We start from the raw sequence: 17550 nt of genomic DNA, 5'->3' as shown, positions 1-17550 counted from the left end.
TCAGTAAAAGTAATGCTTTTTATTAGACAAACTAAAGTGCTAGCTTGAAATTTTTCCCTCCTCTCTGCAGGAGCATTGATCCAATGAATTATATTGTTTCTCTCTTTGAGTCATACACTCTCAGATCTTTACAGGCATTTGGCACAAGCAATACAAACTCTTCTTCACAATACAAGGTTTCAACACAGTGACTCACACCTCAGTAAATGAGAGCAGTTTCTCATCAAGTCTTCTATGTGCAGCTAAGACTTAAGTGTAGTCAGAATTTGAAGCTGGAAAAGACTAACAGACCGCATGCATTAATTAGAGTGTAAAGTGGCCAGTTCCAACTTCAAAACCACTTAATGTTTAGTCCATGTTTGTAAAACCTCCAGCTTCCTATTGCTCAAGGGTTGATCAAGAAAGATTGGGTAACACAATGTCAGAATTCAGTCTATATCATGATTCTGAAAACATGAAAGACCAAAACTTATCTTGGGTGATTACAACTGAACTTTAGGAAGACAGAAAAAAGAAACTATGCAGAACCTGCTATTCATTCCATGAATGCAGTTTGTCAAGCAGTATTGCTTTATTTCTTTCAAATCACCAAGCATCCTGAATAACTCCAATTATTCAGTTACCCTGAATAAGTTCAAGTCCATTTTGCATGGCTTTCTCCTGACTAAAGGCAAATAACAAAGTTCTTGGCATCACATATTAATTGTTTCAACAAACCTTTGTCTCTACCACTTTCTTAATTCTGACAGTATATTTCTGTATCTCATTTTTATAGCTCTGTAGCCTCAATGTAGAGATATGGAAACTATTCTTGAGAACAGATAAGAAGTACCTAGGTTCCTTAGAAGGGTCCTCAGACCTGTTGGTTTTAATCTTAAATGTTTCAAACTCCAACATGGAAGATCTCCATTAATCTTTTTGAACAAAAAATTATTGTGTCTATTGACATAAGAACAACTCAGATATTAAGAAAAAACAAAGCCTTTTTCCATTTCAAGTTGCAAATAGAATGTATTCAGAAAATAAAATGACAACCCTCTAGTCTGGTGGGGTATCATATTTGAAGCCAATCTTTCATTCCGAGTCTGAGCACAAAGCTCTTCTGGTAGAAGAACTAACTTAAAAAGAGAACTGCCCTACATCTTAATAACTACGTGGAAATGATGAAGTTTCCAATGCAAACCCCAGAATACAAGCGAGATACCCCTGTGAGATGATGCCCTTTCTGCACTTCAGCTTATAAGCATCCCCTATGGACCAAAGATTTTGCCTCAGTTCAGGTGCAATATTTGATTTCATTTAGGAAAATAAAAATCTGTTTCTTTCCTTCTATCTTTCCAGTTAGGAGAGGGGATGGGAGAGTTTGATATTGCTGTTCCCATTCAACCTTCAAACAAATTGCAAGTACCAAGCAAGTACCCAAGCGGTGTTTTCAGGTTCAAATTCAAAGAAAGTTATTTCAAGATAATATCTGCTAGCTCTTTTCAACCCTGCTTATAACATTAAGCTCTTCTTTACATGTGCTTACTTAAATTAGAATCTTTAAATTATGAAAGGGATACTTTCTTTCTATTAAACAGAATGAGCCAACATCCTGAAAGGAAAAAAACAATGGAAAACGCTAAGAAGACATACCCTGAAAAGTAATTCAAACCAAATCCATTAATAGTTTGTCAGGACATGAAGTTTAGAATCTGTAGTTAGGAAAAAAAGTAGGAAGAGATGACAAAACTTATCATCATGTTCTTAGAAATATATGCAGAGCCCTTTTTGTACCAAAAAAGTTTAGGAAGTATTAACATTTCTCAGTATCCACTCAGGCTTTCCTAGGCACTCAACTCTACAAATCCACCTGAGAATAAGTTATCTGCAGCACAAGGACACAGCCATGTCTACAAACTTTATCTGAAACCACAAACTCTCACAAACTCTCACAAACCCCTGAGTTACCACGCTGAAAGAGATGTGTAAAAAACTTGGCAGAAATCTACTGCAAGTGTTTGCTTTTAATTCATCTGACGACATGATTAAAGTAAATAAATGTACTGAAGATCCTTAGGGGAAAGATCTTTAGGGGAGAATGTAGAAATTCTGGTGATTCACCTTTATAAACATTCAGAAAATGCAAATTTTTCACAAATCCTAGAGAGGAATCCTTGTTAAGAATTGGCTCCTGCCATTGACAACAATAGGAAAAGTCATTTGAAAAATAAACAAAAAATAAAATAAAATAAAGTTCATAAAGGACAAACAAATACACGAGCACTTCAAAATCCACTACACAACCAAACTGGGAAAGAGTGTCATTTACTGCTTTATCTTAAAATATTTACGTTATAGAAAAGCAAAGGCCAACAAAAGGAAATCCACTGAAGACACAGCTAAGACTTTCCAAATGCTAGATACAGAAGTTTCAGTAAAAAGTATATATTCCTGCATTGATGCCCATCACAGTTCACTTTGGTACATATTCTTACTCCTATTCATCTCTTACATTCCACTTTCTACAACTCTTTCCAGGACTTTGCACCTACTGTTATTTCCCTATCACAGTGCTACCAAATCACAACACATCAAGGTTTTGGCATGAATTCAGAGTATCACTCACTATACCTATAAAATAAAATGCAGCTTCAAAGCAGCTTCCTGGCTTTGGGTGCAAAGTCTGTCCAAGCAGAGTATGGTTGTGCCTAGGAATAAAACACAGATGTACAGACAATTGTCAGCTTGTACTTGTGGCACAATATCAGTACAGCAATAAATAAAATAAAATAAAATTAAAAAAAAGGACCTGAAGACCTCAATAAAGGAGAGTAAAATCTATTTAACACTATTTCTTAGAGTCTTTATGTCATTATTTAATGATGTGGCTCAAATAAAAAACAAAAATGATAAAGCTCATAGATGAAAGGTTTGTGGTCTTGTGGGATTTGTTGCTGGGGTTTTGTTTTGTTGTTGTCTTTTTTTACAAATAAACACAAACCAAACAAGGAACAACTGTCTGAAATGTTTCTGTAATTCACATGATTTGGATGTGCTGGCTTCTTTGGAAAATGAAACAAGCAATTCTGTGTTCCATGATGTAATGAGAAGGATATTAAAGCAATGAGATCATTTCCAGGACAGGTTTCAGAGAGAAAATCAGAAAAAAAAAATCTTATAAGATCTATTTTTTTTTTCAGAAGTATTTTAATTAGTTTTAACAATGATAAAGGAACGAGTCAAAACCAAATATCCTTTAATCTATTTGCAAATAATAACCCCACACCTTCATGCTGACAACATACGGATATGGTTCTCCCATTAGACAACTCCCCAATTTTTGTTAAAATCACTCCAACTTTTAATGTGGTATACCTTCTGTGATTTCCTTCTAAGTAGAAAAACCACACAGGTAAAATGCTGTGAAAGGTAAGAAAATACACTGAAGGCCTGAAGCTCTAAACAAAGGGCTAAGATCCAGAAGGCCACTCGCAATGCTTTAATCTTTCACACATTAGCCAGCAATGTCTCACAGTGTAGGCATCCTTTTCCAACAAGTTGTTCACATCCCCTTCCCAAATCTGCCATGCTTTCCCCTAGGTGTGCGAACACCACATCAGCACATTTGAGCCATGAAGATAAACAAGGTGTTCCAAGAACTGCAGATAATAGAATCACAGAATCATGAAAATTAGAAAAGATCACTAAGATCACCAAGTCCAATCCCAACACATCTCTACCATGCCCACTGCCCAAGTCCCAAGTGCCACATCTCCATGGTTCTTGAACACCCTCAGGGACGGTGACTCTACCACCTCCCTGGGCAGCCTGTGAACTCATGCACTAAACCCACTTACTAAAATGAGGAAGAGCTGAGTCACTCTCTGATGCTGAGATCTATCTGTAACCGTGCTTCAAGCATCTCCAACATCTGCAGACCTGGGATGACAGTCAAGTTGGCTTAAGAAGTGTTTGTACCCTTCTGTGGTATTTGCCCTAAGAAAGTGATTTATTTACAGCTACGTCAGCACTGAGTCAGTTCCTTCATTCTTTTCCTTGGCGCCCTCTATTTACAGTCAGAATCTTTTGTGAGCACAGGTGTATGAATAGCATAGCTCCAGTTAATTGCAGGGTAGCCCACAGTGCTGCTCTGATCAGTCACCGCTGCGCACCTGCAGTAATAAAATACCAAGAGAGATAATGCATTGAATTTTAATCACATGTTGCCATGTTACACATTAGATGGCTTAAAAATATTTCCTTTATTCCTGGGTTGTTTGTAACAGGGTGTTAGCAATTAAGCACCAACAGCCTGGCAAGTGATGTTACAGCACAGGCTGTAACTGCTGGTTAGAGTGACTAAGTGGACTCCAGCTGGGTAGCAGGAGTGCTCTTCTTAAATGGATCACATAATTATGGATGTTTTTTTCCACTCTCTGTGAAGAGAGGAAAGGAAGCTTTAGCAGTTTACAAATTCTTCCCATGCTGTAATGTGATGTTTGTGAGACTAGGATTCAATACAGTGCAGCCGAATTGTACAAGAAGCAGTATCCTCTTCAGCTGCAAAGGCCAAGTAGTCCTCGTGTCTCACATTGTCCTTCCTCCATTAACATATAACTGGTAAATGTGATCTTTGTCCTAAACCTACAACAGTTGGATAACTCTGAAAGAGCTTTCCTTTCAATAACTGCAGTGATAAAGGCAAAAATAAAACAGTTGTTCAATCAGAACAATATGCTTGGGCAACAACTCTTGAGCCAAGGAAGGCTCCCTACAAAGCATACGAACAAGGAGGCACAGTCACAGCCATGTGCTTCTATGTGATGTGGGGACAGAGGACTGAGTGACCACACTCTTTGTCTTCTGCCAAGATGAAAGGCTTTCTTACACCTCGAGCTTTATAAGATATTTTGATGCATACCAAGATAGTTACTTATTTAACAACCCAGTGGACAATTACTGCTGAAGACATTTGGAAAGCTTAAGTATTTTTTTTGTCAGACCACATCTTACCTTTCCCTCTTAGCAGTGCATTTAAAGAGCAGCAAGAGATGAATCAAACCCATATTTTCCACTGCCAAAACCATCTCATCACGATCTTCCAGGTGTTTTGGTTTTTATTCTGTGATCAGTTACATGCATTCTAATGCAAACACTCACTAATCAGCAGTTCTCTGAGCCTCCCTTAAAGCGTTTCTACAAAAATGAAGTATTTGCAATTCTTCATGAAGGCAGGATAGAAACAGTGTTAATGATGGTTACTTCATTACTGACTGCTCTTCAGCTCTGGAGAGCATAGGGATTGGGCTTGATACTGTTTGTTGAGTAACTTTTGTCAATTGTTTCCAGCATATTTTTCACACTGGGCATTGGGAAGCTCCCAGCATATTCAGGAATTCCAGATCTGGGAGCACTGTTATCTAAGATAGAGCCAAAAGCAGCTCAACTCATTTCATGAAATCAAACATATTCCCCATGGAAGTACCCAGCACTCTGACAGCATCTTAGCAGTCCTCAGATGCCAACCACTGACATTGTGACTAAAGGAGATACAGAACTCACTGGGCCCGTGAACTTACAGACCAGAGGCAGGAAGGTACAAAGATTCATTTTCCTCTCATACGCTACTATGCACTGAAAAGTATGAACTAAAAATGGAAACAGTAGACCTACATCATTTGTATTAAAAATTCTCTTCGTCTCATTAGGTGATTATTTAACAGACGAGTCCCATGAGTGCTATCAGAAAAGTTGCCTCTAGTAAGATGCTTGGCAATAAGCCTGGAGACAGATGTTCCTGTTCCATAACGAGTGATCAAAGGCAACTATTAATAAGCTGCTCTCCCTGGGAATAAAAAAGGAAAAACAGAATTTAAAGAGAGGTCTCCTACAGGCTGAGAAGCAGAAGAAATTTCAAGTTAACACATACTTTCCTGAGTTTTGAAAATCTACCTAAGCCAAAGAGAAGCACACAAAGTGCTTTTAGAAACCTTACTCTTTTAAAATCAGCACTGGTGGACACAGCAATGAAGTTGACTAATGGCGAGCATTTACAGCCAAGTGCCACAGCACAAAGAAGATGGTGAAGATCTCCAGTGAAAAGCTGGAACATACTCATTTACTTAGCCACAAATTCTTTCTTTTCTAATCTATTTGAAAAGGGTCAATGCAACTTCTGTAAGGGGAATCCTGCCATGCAAACCTTAAGAGGGCTCTTAAGTGGTCAGTGTGCACACACAAAGATGATCTGGTGGACAAGGTCTACTTGGATTTCTCAAAACCAATTGCTGAAGGCTTTATAAGAAAACAAATTAGTAGTAGAGTAAGAATAAAAGGCCATTTCTGGGATATATGTTACAAAAATTGACCACTTACTTCTATATTTAATTTTCCATCTTTTAGACAAAGGGACACCAGCAAAGTGTTGGCTGGAGATGTGCTGTTAAGTCTGGGGAAAACAGAAAGAGCAATCAGAAGAAAAACTTGAAGATGATGGGAAATTGATCAGTCTAAGGATGAGCGGACACCTTAAAAAGCTATAAAATGATCTACTGAGGTTTTGCAAATGGACAGTAATAAGCCAAAGAACAGCTGGCGCAGAAAAATTAACAGATGCCTATGGAGGAAAAATTACAACCGTACCTACAGAGACGAAATGATGAGCCTTGAGAAGATGATTCTCATCTGGAAGTGAGACCTCCAGATTATGGTACAGTCGGAACAGTTGCAACCACTTCCAAATCAGTTCTATTTGTTTAACTGTTCTCATGCAAGTTTGGAATTGTTATTTCAGAGCCAATTTAGAGCAAAGAACTTGTGAGCTGCTACGGAGCAGTACTCCATCCTTAAAAATCTGAAGAATGTTCAACTCAGTGATTGACAAATGTATTATCCTGATGTAATTCTGGCATTCCTAGCCCATTAGTTTCCAGTTTCAAAGTGAATCATAATCTTTCAAAAAGTACAATTTTAGCATGCAGATCCCATTATTAAAACAATCATTATGGATGCAGTTGAAATAACAAGGTAAAAACCTTATATTTTGCGATGCTGTTCCAAATATATACATACATACATACATATATATGTATTACACAGAATAAAGGTTTCTATCCTAAATCCCAAAGGCTTAACTCCTTTCAGTACTTCATCTATTCATTGGGAAAGCTGCTTGGGATTTTCACGTACCTAACTCATCACCACACAGAAATTATTTTTGAAATGCAATTCTCACCTGGATTAAAAGGAAAAAAAAAAGAGGACAACAATAGTGACAAGGAAATTGAAAGCAACATGATGAGGCAAAACTCAGTTGAAGTTTTTAATAGCTCATCCTAATACTTTATTTTCTCAGTTGAAGGTCAGTTCCTAGCTTAAAGGTAAGAATCCACATGCTAGTGCCAAACATGGTGTTTGCTTAAAAAGGGGCTTAACCACAGCTGAATCTTGGACACGCAGACAGTATTAACACATGTCCTTTAGAAGTTAGCAAGTGAATTTTGTGGGAATTTGGTACCTTTTTCACAACTTGCTATTTGCTGTGTTGGAGGTGGCCAGGAAGAAAATTCAGTTCAGTCCTCAGTGTGGGCCTGTGTTTCTCCTCTTACTTTGCTGCAGAGGAATATTTTAGCTCTGCATTGTGGTGCTGCAAAAGATTGCAACCGTTGATACACTTCAGAGGAGGAAATTTTCCTTGTTTTTCAGTCGATACAGAGAGGCTGAATTTCATCTCTTTGAAGATACACATTCATGTGACAGTGGGACGAAGCTGGAAGAAGATGCAGACATTTGAGCATCCCTACCTTAGGCAAAGTTATGCCTGAAAGGAAACAGATATCAAACTCATTGTGAATTATTTCTCTTTTCTACATTGTTAGCTCATCTTAACCAGAGTTCATGCTTGTTCTACTATCTATCTTGCCTGAAAGAAATCTGAAGCAGCAGGCTATGAACTGCAGGAATCCACTGGCAAATCCATTTCCTGGACTCCGGTTTCCTTTGCCTAAAGATTACTCATAAAATAATAAACTTCCCCTCTGAAAAGGAAATATTTTCCAGCACCTACTTAAACACATTTCATTTATTTATTCCAAAACTTTTCCCCAAACTGTCCACAATTTATAAAGAAAAAAAAAAAAAGGCTTAATTTATTCTTAAACAAAGAACGACTGATTATTGCAACATACTGCCAGGTGAAAAAACATTTCTGTTAGTGTAACAAATTCGCTGCCTGGAATAGAAAGCTACCCAAACACACCTGGGCCTCTTCACAAAGCATTTAATATTGTGTTAAGGGCATCGAGAATGGAACACTTGGCACTACCAGAAACTGTGTGCAACTTGGGGGGGACAGCTCTCACGCACTGTGAACCAAACAGCCCTCAGGTATTAATCTATACCAGTAAAAATGTATGTCAGATATATGTTCAGCTACTTTTCTTTTTCAGAAGCATGTATCATAGCCTTTTTAATGTCTCTTAGTCCCACTCCCAAGAAAGGAAATGATTCCAAAGCTGTGTGCCGAAGGCATCCACGTGGCACACTGATTTTCAATAGCATTAGGCACACAAGCGGAAGTAGAAAGAAACTGGTCACTGAACTGGTCTCTACAGTCTCAACTGACTTTTATTTATTTTTCATTTGAGTATGTAGACATCAAAAGTTTGGTGAAAGCCCAGAAAGAACAACCAGAGCTAATTTAAAAGTCTACTTGTGTTGGTGGAATGCCCAAAAAGCTCACTGAGATCTGCCCTGTCCCACTCAATCCAGAGCTAAGTAAACAAAACCAAGGACCATCAATAAAGCATTGACATTTGTCTCCTTCCTTCATTAGTCTGAGAAAATGCTGCTTCATACTAAATGGTTAAGAAAAGGATGTTAGCTGTAATCACAATATAACGAGAAATAAGAAATTGAAGAAGAGAAAGACCGGGTCCCCATCCTGCTATTAGGTTTAGAGTCCGGAACAGGCCATCATCCCCTTCTCAATAAGGAACTAATTTAAAAAACTCAAAAGGAGGGAGTAGAGAAGGAGGGGAAGAATTGTGGAGAGAGTAGAAAGACATACAAAAAAAAATCTGTTTTCCTGGGCCAAAAGGGCCACCATGAAATATTCATAAGGCTTTTCCAGTTTGCTCTGTTTATCCATTCCTAAAATATTGACACACGCAAGCTTCAAAAAAATCAGCTCCCAGAAACTGTTCCAATACCAGTGTCAGTCTAAATGTTATCTCCGCATTATGGGCTTATTAAAAAGGGGAAGAAGAGAAAAGCTCTGAGATACGCCTGCCATGGATTTCACTGCATGTTCTCCAGTTCTTACTCAGTTTGACTGAGCCAAAAAGCAAAAGGTCAGCTACAGGATGAAAGCTGTCCACCTTCTGGTCCCAGCAAGCACTGAAAGCACAGAGGCATGTCAAAGTGAAATATAATTAACCATACCTCTTCCATCAGATCACAGAAAAAATAGCTATTGGAGCTCAGTAATGGCTCTGAGGGAGCTTAGTAGGGGACAAAAGATGAAGTAGTTCTATTGCACTGCAAGGCCTGGGATCTGCAAAGCCTTGGAGGAAGTTCCATGGTTAATTTCAACAAGGAACTTCAAGAAATAGATTTGCATTTAATATCTGAGACTCTTGTCAGCAGTTGCAATAGAGTCCGTGAGGCTTCCTTTGGGTCCAGAGTTGCTCTAGTGCAAGAACAAGAGAGAAAACTCCGATTATGAAGGCTAAGAAGATTCATCTTCTGTCTTTCCATATGCAAAAAAAGCCTTTAGAATGTATGCACATGCGTGGAAGCTCCTAACTAATGATTTTACTTTATGTCACACTGAATGTTATACACACATGATTACTTTAGTATTTGGCATTTTCTTTATTGCCAGTCACTGAACTACAAGAAAAGACTGATGCTAGCATTGTGTCTAAAAGGAGGCTATAGGAAAGAAGGGGACAGACAGACAGTGGGATCTGTTCTGACAGGACAAGGAGAAAGTGTTTCAAACTAAAAGATGGGAAATATAGATTGGATATAAGGAAGTTCTTTACACTAAGGGTGGTGAGGCATTGGCACTGATTGCCGAGAGAGGTGTTGGAAGCTCCATCCATGGAGAACCAAAGGTCAAGCTGGAGTGGCTCTGAGCACCTGGTGTAGCTGTAGGCGTCGCTGCTCACTGAGGGGGATTTGGACTGGGTGGCCTTTAAGGATTCCTTCCAACTCAAACAAATCTGTGGTTCTGTGATTAAGTGCAGAAACAGCCCAAAACCAGCTATCTATATATACCCTCCTGCTTTATTTTCTGTTTCCTATGATAAATGTGGGTTCTTTAAATTATCTCTCAAACCAGAAGTTTTTCCAGTTGTCTGCCGGTTGATTGTTCCCGCGCCTTGCCAGCTACATCGTTTGTGGAGCTCCAGTGCTGCAAATCTTAGGTGGAGGGAGGCCCCTGGTGGTCACACCGAGTAAGGCACCAGAATCCTGAACCGGGGATGTAACACTGCTATCCTGAGTATTTCCCAGCTAGTTCTATGACATAATTTAGGCACTCATCGCTAAAACAGCACTGCTTTCTTCTAACAGCAGTGTCAGAGAAGTTAAAGGAAGCTTTTGAGTAACGAGATTTTTCCCATTTCTGTCATTCTGGGCAACAGAAAGAAATGCTGAGAAATTTGCATGCATCTATAAATAGACTAATAAAAAATACTTGAAAAAAAAAAATCTCCAGTAACAACACACACACACACACACACACACACACACACACACACACACAAAGATTAGGGCTCAACCATCTTCATTTCAGGAACAGATCGTTCACAATCCATTTTCTCTTGAACTTCAGATGAGATGTTAAAGACAATAAGAGTATGACTGCTTCACAACAGTCCAGAAGACAAAAGCTATCCACAGCCTCCAGCCAATCCAAATCCATTTTCTGCAATATGTATGTGACTTCTTTTTATCACTTCTAACAGAAGTCCTACCATTCCTCTAAGCACATGCCTCAGCTCATACAGCCACTTAGGTAAGAAGGAGACTATTGGAAAGCAGAGGTAAAGATTCAGAGGAAAATGGACCTGAGGAAAAACATTGCCTCTTCTGATCAGGACCGCTTTGCAATACATCATAACACATAGTTGCAATAAAGATGCTTTTCCTGTTGTGACCAAGACATAACTATAGCTCTTGAGCAAGCCCTTACCATTACCTTCAAGCAAAAATCACAAGAACAGAGGAGCATCCTGAGAATGACTTTCTCTTTCTGCTTCCCTTGAGTACTGCCCTAAACCATCTGCTGACCTTGCCCTTGCTGATTTGTTGCTATTGTTAGAGCTTACCAATCTGTGCCTGTATCTACTTAATTTCCAAGAAACACTAATTTTCTATCACTGTTCAGCAATGCAGTTGCAGCACTAGGAGGTGTGACAGTAAAAGTTTGTGACCATAGAGAAAGGAACCTTTAAGATAAAGCGGGTATTGTGGAATATGCATTCTTATAGTGGTATTTAATGTCTTATAGCAAAGCACCAAAAACAGAAGCTCGTTGCGGAGGGTGAATGTTCCCTTTGTGTTTTGTTTTATTCTCCCCCCTTTCTTCCCTTCCCCCTCCCCCCCCCCACACACACACCCTTTAGGAAGTAACCAGATGTGGAAACCAGAAAAGCAAGTAGCCACATGTGTTAAAAGTTTGCAGGCTGAGTGGCTGAAGAAACAGAGTGGAGAAGAAAGTAGAGGGGGAACCGGGCAGAAGATACGATGAGGCTGTGCTGCTTAGTAGTGAATTCTCTATGCAATTTGAGTTTTCTTGGAAAACCCACGCTGTAACTATCCACATCACAACAAGTGGGAGATAGCAAAAAACCAGAACATGCACTGCATGAGGTCCCTTGGTCAGGAGTTCTAGAGACTACATCCACTCTCTCCTCAAGGGTTTCTGGGAATGAAACTAAAATGGTCACATAAAAGAGAGGACATTGTGTAACTACACCCAGTGAGACCATCATTCTGAGACATCTCAGATTCTTCACAAGTGCCAGTTCTCATCAACCATGGTGTGATTTGTCTCAGCTACTATACCTTAGGATGGTCTCACAACAGCCTGCCTCCCTGACCTCAGGGAAATGTCAACACAGACCCACAGCTCGCTGACATACTGCTGCCACCAGGACAGGAACTGCACACTGTGTGACTCAACGAACTCAGTCCTCAGAGCTCAGAAAAGAAAGGAAAATTCCTTTCTCATACACCACCCCTTTTCCATCCTGTTCCTGTGTCCTGTAAACACTAATCCCAGAAGTCTGAGTCCTGAGAAAATATGTTTTTAGTTCCAAAAGGGAGATCCACCTATTGAAGCATATCACTTTGTTCTTGGGTAGAAATATTTTAGTATCTCAAACACATCTACCATTTCAGAACTGCAGAATATTGGAATAATATAATGTTGGAAGGGACCCACGAGGATTATCAAGTCCAACTCCTAAGCAACACAACTGCCCCATTCCTCTTACACATTCCTGACTGGTATTTGGAGTGAAGAAAACAACCAGCAACCCCTCCCACAGGACAGAAGGAGGCTGACATAGTGCTCATTGCTTTGTGGGAAGCACTCTGGGAAAAGTCGAAAAGCATTTTCTATCTCACACACAAGAGGCAGAGGGCACTGGGAACTGTCACCATTACCTTTATCAAACATTGTGTTCCATGGGAACAAAGAGATGTAAATACAACACACGCCTTTTCTCTCCTGACAGGGCATCTGATGTTCTGTTTCAGGGCAGCCCAGGAGAGGACACCACATGGACATCTATTAAATCCAATCTGTATGTTCATGTGGTCATCTACGACCTCATTGTCAGAAGGACCTAAAGTCCCAATCTGTGTGGCTGTTCTCTCAGTGACTTCTTATGCTAGTTTGAAATACCTTAGAAGAAAATAGAAGTTTAAGTGGGTTCAAAAGAAAATAAACAGATTTCCCCATAAGCAAATACACTCCAGGTAGCAATAGTGCATTTTGCCTGCGGACCCCCAAAGCAGCAGTCAGTGTGCTGTGAAGATTGTGGAATCATTTGAGTCAGAAGAGACTCTTAAAGGTCATCAGTTCAACTCCTCTGCAATGAGCAGAGATGCCTACAGCTACATCAAATGCTCAGAGCTCCTCCAGCCTGACTTTGAACATCTTCAAGGATGGGGCAACCAGCATCTCTTTGGGCAGTCTGTGCCAGTGCCTCATCACCCATATTGTAAAAAACTTCTTCCTTACATCCAATCTAAATATCGCCTTTTTTAGTTTGAAACCATTTCCCTGTGTCCTAACAAAACAGACCCTGCTAAAGAGTCTGTCCTCTTCTTTCTTATAGTTCCCATTTAGATATTGAAAGGCCGCTCTCAGGTCTTCCCAGAGCCTTTTCCAGGCTGAACAGCCCCAGCTCCCTCAGCACATCCTCATAGGAAGGATGCTCTGTCCTTCAGATCATTTTTGTGGCCCTCCTCTGGATACACTCTAACAGGTCTACATCTCTCCTGCACTGAGAACTCCACATCCAGATAGAGTACTCCAGGTGAGGTCTCACCAGCACAGAGCAGAGGGGCAGGATCACCTCCCTCTCCCTGCCGACCACGCTTCTTTTGTGCCCATGATGTTGTTGGCTTTCTGGGCTGTGAGGGCACATTGCTGACTCACGAACAGCTTGCCATCCACCAGTACCCTCAAGTCCTTTTTGGCAGGGCTGTACTCTATCCCTACATCCTCCAGCTTGTACTGATAGTGAGGATTGCCACAACCCAGGTGCAGTACCTGGCACTTAGCTTTATTGAACTCCATGAGGTTCACCTGGGCTCACTGCTTGAGCCTGTCCATATCTCTCTGGATGGCATTCTCTCCCTTAGGCTTGTCAAAACTGCACCGCACAGCTTGGATTCACTTGTAAACTTGCTGAGTGCAATTGATCCAAAGAAAATCCATAAATACTCTTCTGATTGGGCTGAGAAAGATCCTCCTGGAGGGGTCTCATCTTCCAGACCTGCAGGCACCACATGCGCTGCTCAGCTTTCTCCATGCTGGAGGTATGGTATCCATAAGGCAGGGCACGTTCAAGGACACTAGGATTGGATTGAAGGAAAGAAGAAAGATATATCAAATGGGAGAAGGGAAACTTTCAGAATCATATTGAAGTGTTGCAGAAAAAGTGTAGTCTTGACCATAGAGAACAAAGTAGAGCATAACAGACTACAGCAAAGGATAATATTGGCTTGAAAGAATATGAACTTGCTGATTTCCGACCTACATGAAGAAAACATAACATAGCAAATCATACTGACAGCTCAAATGTGGATTATTATCTCTATGGATGATTCAGCCCAAGTGAGGTAAATGGGGTGTCAGAAGGAAAGGAGGAGGACTGAGGTTCCGAGAGGAAAACACCTCACATCCATGTCCTATCCTTTGAAAACAAGGACTGTCACAATGCTATTGTACACATTGCAGCCTGTACTCAAATTAGGGGACCTTTAAGCAACAAAAATCTTACCTTCTGGCATTGCCAAAGTTCCACATTGGTGTTATCTGCAGCCCCAGTGGTGGCACCCAGAGCCCTGCTCTTTCTCAGCAAGTCCACACATGGTGTCAGGGCACAAAGTGCACCATCTCCAAAAACTTGGGCTTTTTTCCTCCTCTTCCCTTTGCTTTCTGCAGCTTTTGCAGATATAAAGAGGCTTCAGCCATTCACTGGGCAAAGCAGCATGTGGGGAGCAGTGAGCAGCACTGGATGTGGCAGCAGCTGATGGGACAGCACTGGATACAGCAGCAGTTGATGCTGCAACAGCCCCAAACCCATGCTCCATTAGCACAAGGCACAGTTCAATCCTCTTCCCCATTCTGGTTCAGCACAGGGCCAACACATCTCTTCTGCAGTCAACAGAAGAATAGAATGGATTTCCTCTGGGAATCTTCACAGCAAAGGGACTGCTGCTTTGGGATCTGCAGACAAAACACACTCCAGGCAGCTAGAGGGCATTACTCCATGAGCTCCTCAGCCAAAAGGGACGCAGTCAGGATAAATATTCCTGTGCAGAATAAGAACAGGAGCTTTCTCCACAAAGCTGTTTCCATGCCTTCCCATTAAAATTTAAAATAATCCCTGTGGAGGAAATCTGGATTTTTTTTGTTTGGTTTGTTTTTTGTTTTGCATACTTAAAAACAAAACAAAAAAAACCTTCTCATATTACTTTCTGATCATCAGTGATACCTCACTCTGGGTGCCTAAGAAAAGCTCTTAAAGCCTGGTGAAATCTGTCTGGGCTGAACAAGGAGCCCCATGTTGTCACTTATGAGGAGGGTGGTGAGGCACTAGCACAGGTTGCCCAGAGAGGTGGTGGAAGCCCCATCCCTGGAGACACTCAAGCTGGAGGTGCTTTGAGCACCTGATGTCGCTGTAGGTTCCTCAATCATTGCAGGGGAGTTGAGACAGATAGCCTTTAAAGATCCTTCCCAACTTAAACAATTCTATGGTTCTACAATTTAAGTTACTGCTATGACTTCAGTGTTACTTCGCTTGATCCTCATATTAACTTAGAACCTTACTCAAAAGAAAAAAGTTTACTGATGATTTCCCCTTAAGTAGGTCGCAGTGTTTTGCAGCACACAGGTCTGTTTTCTCCTTGGACATGCCTCCAAAGCCAATGGCTGCTTCCATCACCCATAATTCCCTCTTGTGATCCATTCTCTATTTATTTGTAACACTTTCCTAACAGTTACCATAGAGCAGTGAAAAAATTGAGAGCACATTTTGTGAAATTGGGCAAAATGGTGTCACCCAGAAGAATGTTGTGAATTGTGCTATTGTAATGCTACTAATTGAAACTTAATATCAGTAAGCCAAGGAAGTAAGCTTAACTTTAACAGCATACTCAGTCACAACTTGGTCAAGTGTCTGAGGGGTAGCCATGTGCCAGGAGCAGACCGAGAAGACACCAAAACAGAAGCAGTGTGAACATTGTAGCTCTCCTCTGGCTGTACTGTTTTTCTCTCACCCAGAACTCTGAGGGATTATGAAGGCTTCTGTAAGCATCAAAGTTGATGTCAATGTTCAACGCAACATAAAGCTCTGCACAGCTCCCGTGTTCACATGGGACTTATTGAGCAAAGTCACATACTACATGGAACAGCAGTGGTTCTCCTAGGTAGAAATAAATACATTTATGCCACTTCACATGTTCATCGAGGCAGCGGTGTGGGATTTCTTCTCATTATTTAGACATTGTTTTGTTCCTATTAGTTCTGATAGCAGCTCTTCTACTCAAAATAACGTGGCTGTAAAGTTAAAGCCAGTGACAGCACAGAATACCTCATGGATGTCACGGCTGTGTTAGGCTGCATTACCCTGCAGGCCTCATCTCCAACATGGAAGGCTGCAATCTGAATTCAGTATCTGTAAATGTTAAGAATTAACACAAGATATCACCTCTCTCAGATTGAGTTCATAAGATGTCCATCCAGCAGCAGCCAAAGTTCTGTTCGCATGGCGAACTCAGGATGCAATGAGAGATGGTTCAGAGGGAAAACTTGGAAGGAACTGTATGACCTCTGACAGTCCAGGTTTTTTGTGAACTTCTAGTGTGTTCTACATCTTGTTGCTCATATATACAAATACACGTGGAAGACATGTGAGGAGAGCTGAGGTCCCGTGGTTTGCTCAGCCCAAAGGACTGTCACGATGGCATTGTGACAACTCAACGCTCAGCCAGCTCCTGACAGGAGAGGGAAGGTGTCACGGTCCCGTGGAGGTTCCACAGCAAAATACCATCAGCAGCTGAACTGTGGGTCCCATCTCTGCCAACAGACGTCCTTCCCACGTCCATCCCAGCGTCACCTTACCCAGCAGCCCTTCAGTGTCCCGAGGAGCCACTACCCAAAGCGGAACTTTAGCCGGTAGCGGCCGGGACCGGGGCTGTGCCGTGACGTGGCCATCTTCTTGGGCGGCGGTGGTGGTGGGGGTGGCTTCTTCTCAGGGCGGGCGACGGTGAAAGCCAGCTGGGATGGAGGGGGCTGCCGGAAGCGGGGCAAGAAGTGTGTGGAGACGTGCTGGGGACGGGCACGAGGACTGCAGCCCCTCTTGGCCTTGCCCCGCTTGTTGAGGGCCACGTACCACTGGCGGCCGGAGCGCTGCCCACGGTGCACGGCCGAGGCATAGGTGTTGTAGCTGTTCTCCTGGAAGCGCTCACGGAACTGGCACTCAGCAGTGAAGCGCGCCTGCAGGCAGAGACAGAAGTTAGCTGGGGGGCTGTCCCCACCCAGACTCCTCCTGCCCATAGCACTGTGCTTGTTCTCCCAAACTGTTGCTCTGAAACTGGTGAGGGATGCACGGAGAGCATCCTGGAGTCCAGCAAACCTCCACCATTCTTAATACCTCCCCTGTGGGACTCCACAGGAAAATCCTTTCCCAGAATTGGGATCATGTTGCAATGTACTTTCCCAGTAGATTTTTCCCTGTGTAATACCTGGAATAAAATCTTTTAGTCTCTGCCTGGAAGACAAACCGTCCCACTCATTTCCTTGTGCTTTCCTGACTTTTT

General features: G+C 41.5%; 1 protein-coding gene across 1 annotated transcript; it reads right to left on the bottom strand.

Moving 5' to 3' along the window:
* Positions 1-15800: 15800 nt before the first annotated feature.
* FGF5 (fibroblast growth factor 5) lies at positions 15801-17374 on the bottom strand. The gene has a single exon (XM_019614634.2). It carries the CDS (start codon positions 17285-17287, stop codon positions 16883-16885), a length of 405 nt encoding a protein of 134 aa, XP_019470179.1. The 5' UTR covers positions 17288-17374; the 3' UTR covers positions 15801-16882.
* Between the last annotated feature and the right edge of the window lie 176 nt (positions 17375-17550).

Source organism: Meleagris gallopavo, chromosome 4 (genome assembly GCF_000146605.3).
Source record: "Meleagris gallopavo isolate NT-WF06-2002-E0010 breed Aviagen turkey brand Nicholas breeding stock chromosome 4, Turkey_5.1, whole genome shotgun sequence".
NCBI classification, from domain to species: Eukaryota; Metazoa; Chordata; class Aves; order Galliformes; family Phasianidae; genus Meleagris; species Meleagris gallopavo.
Note: the sequence above shows the minus strand (reverse complement) of the source record. Positions and strands in the feature narration are given on the sequence as shown.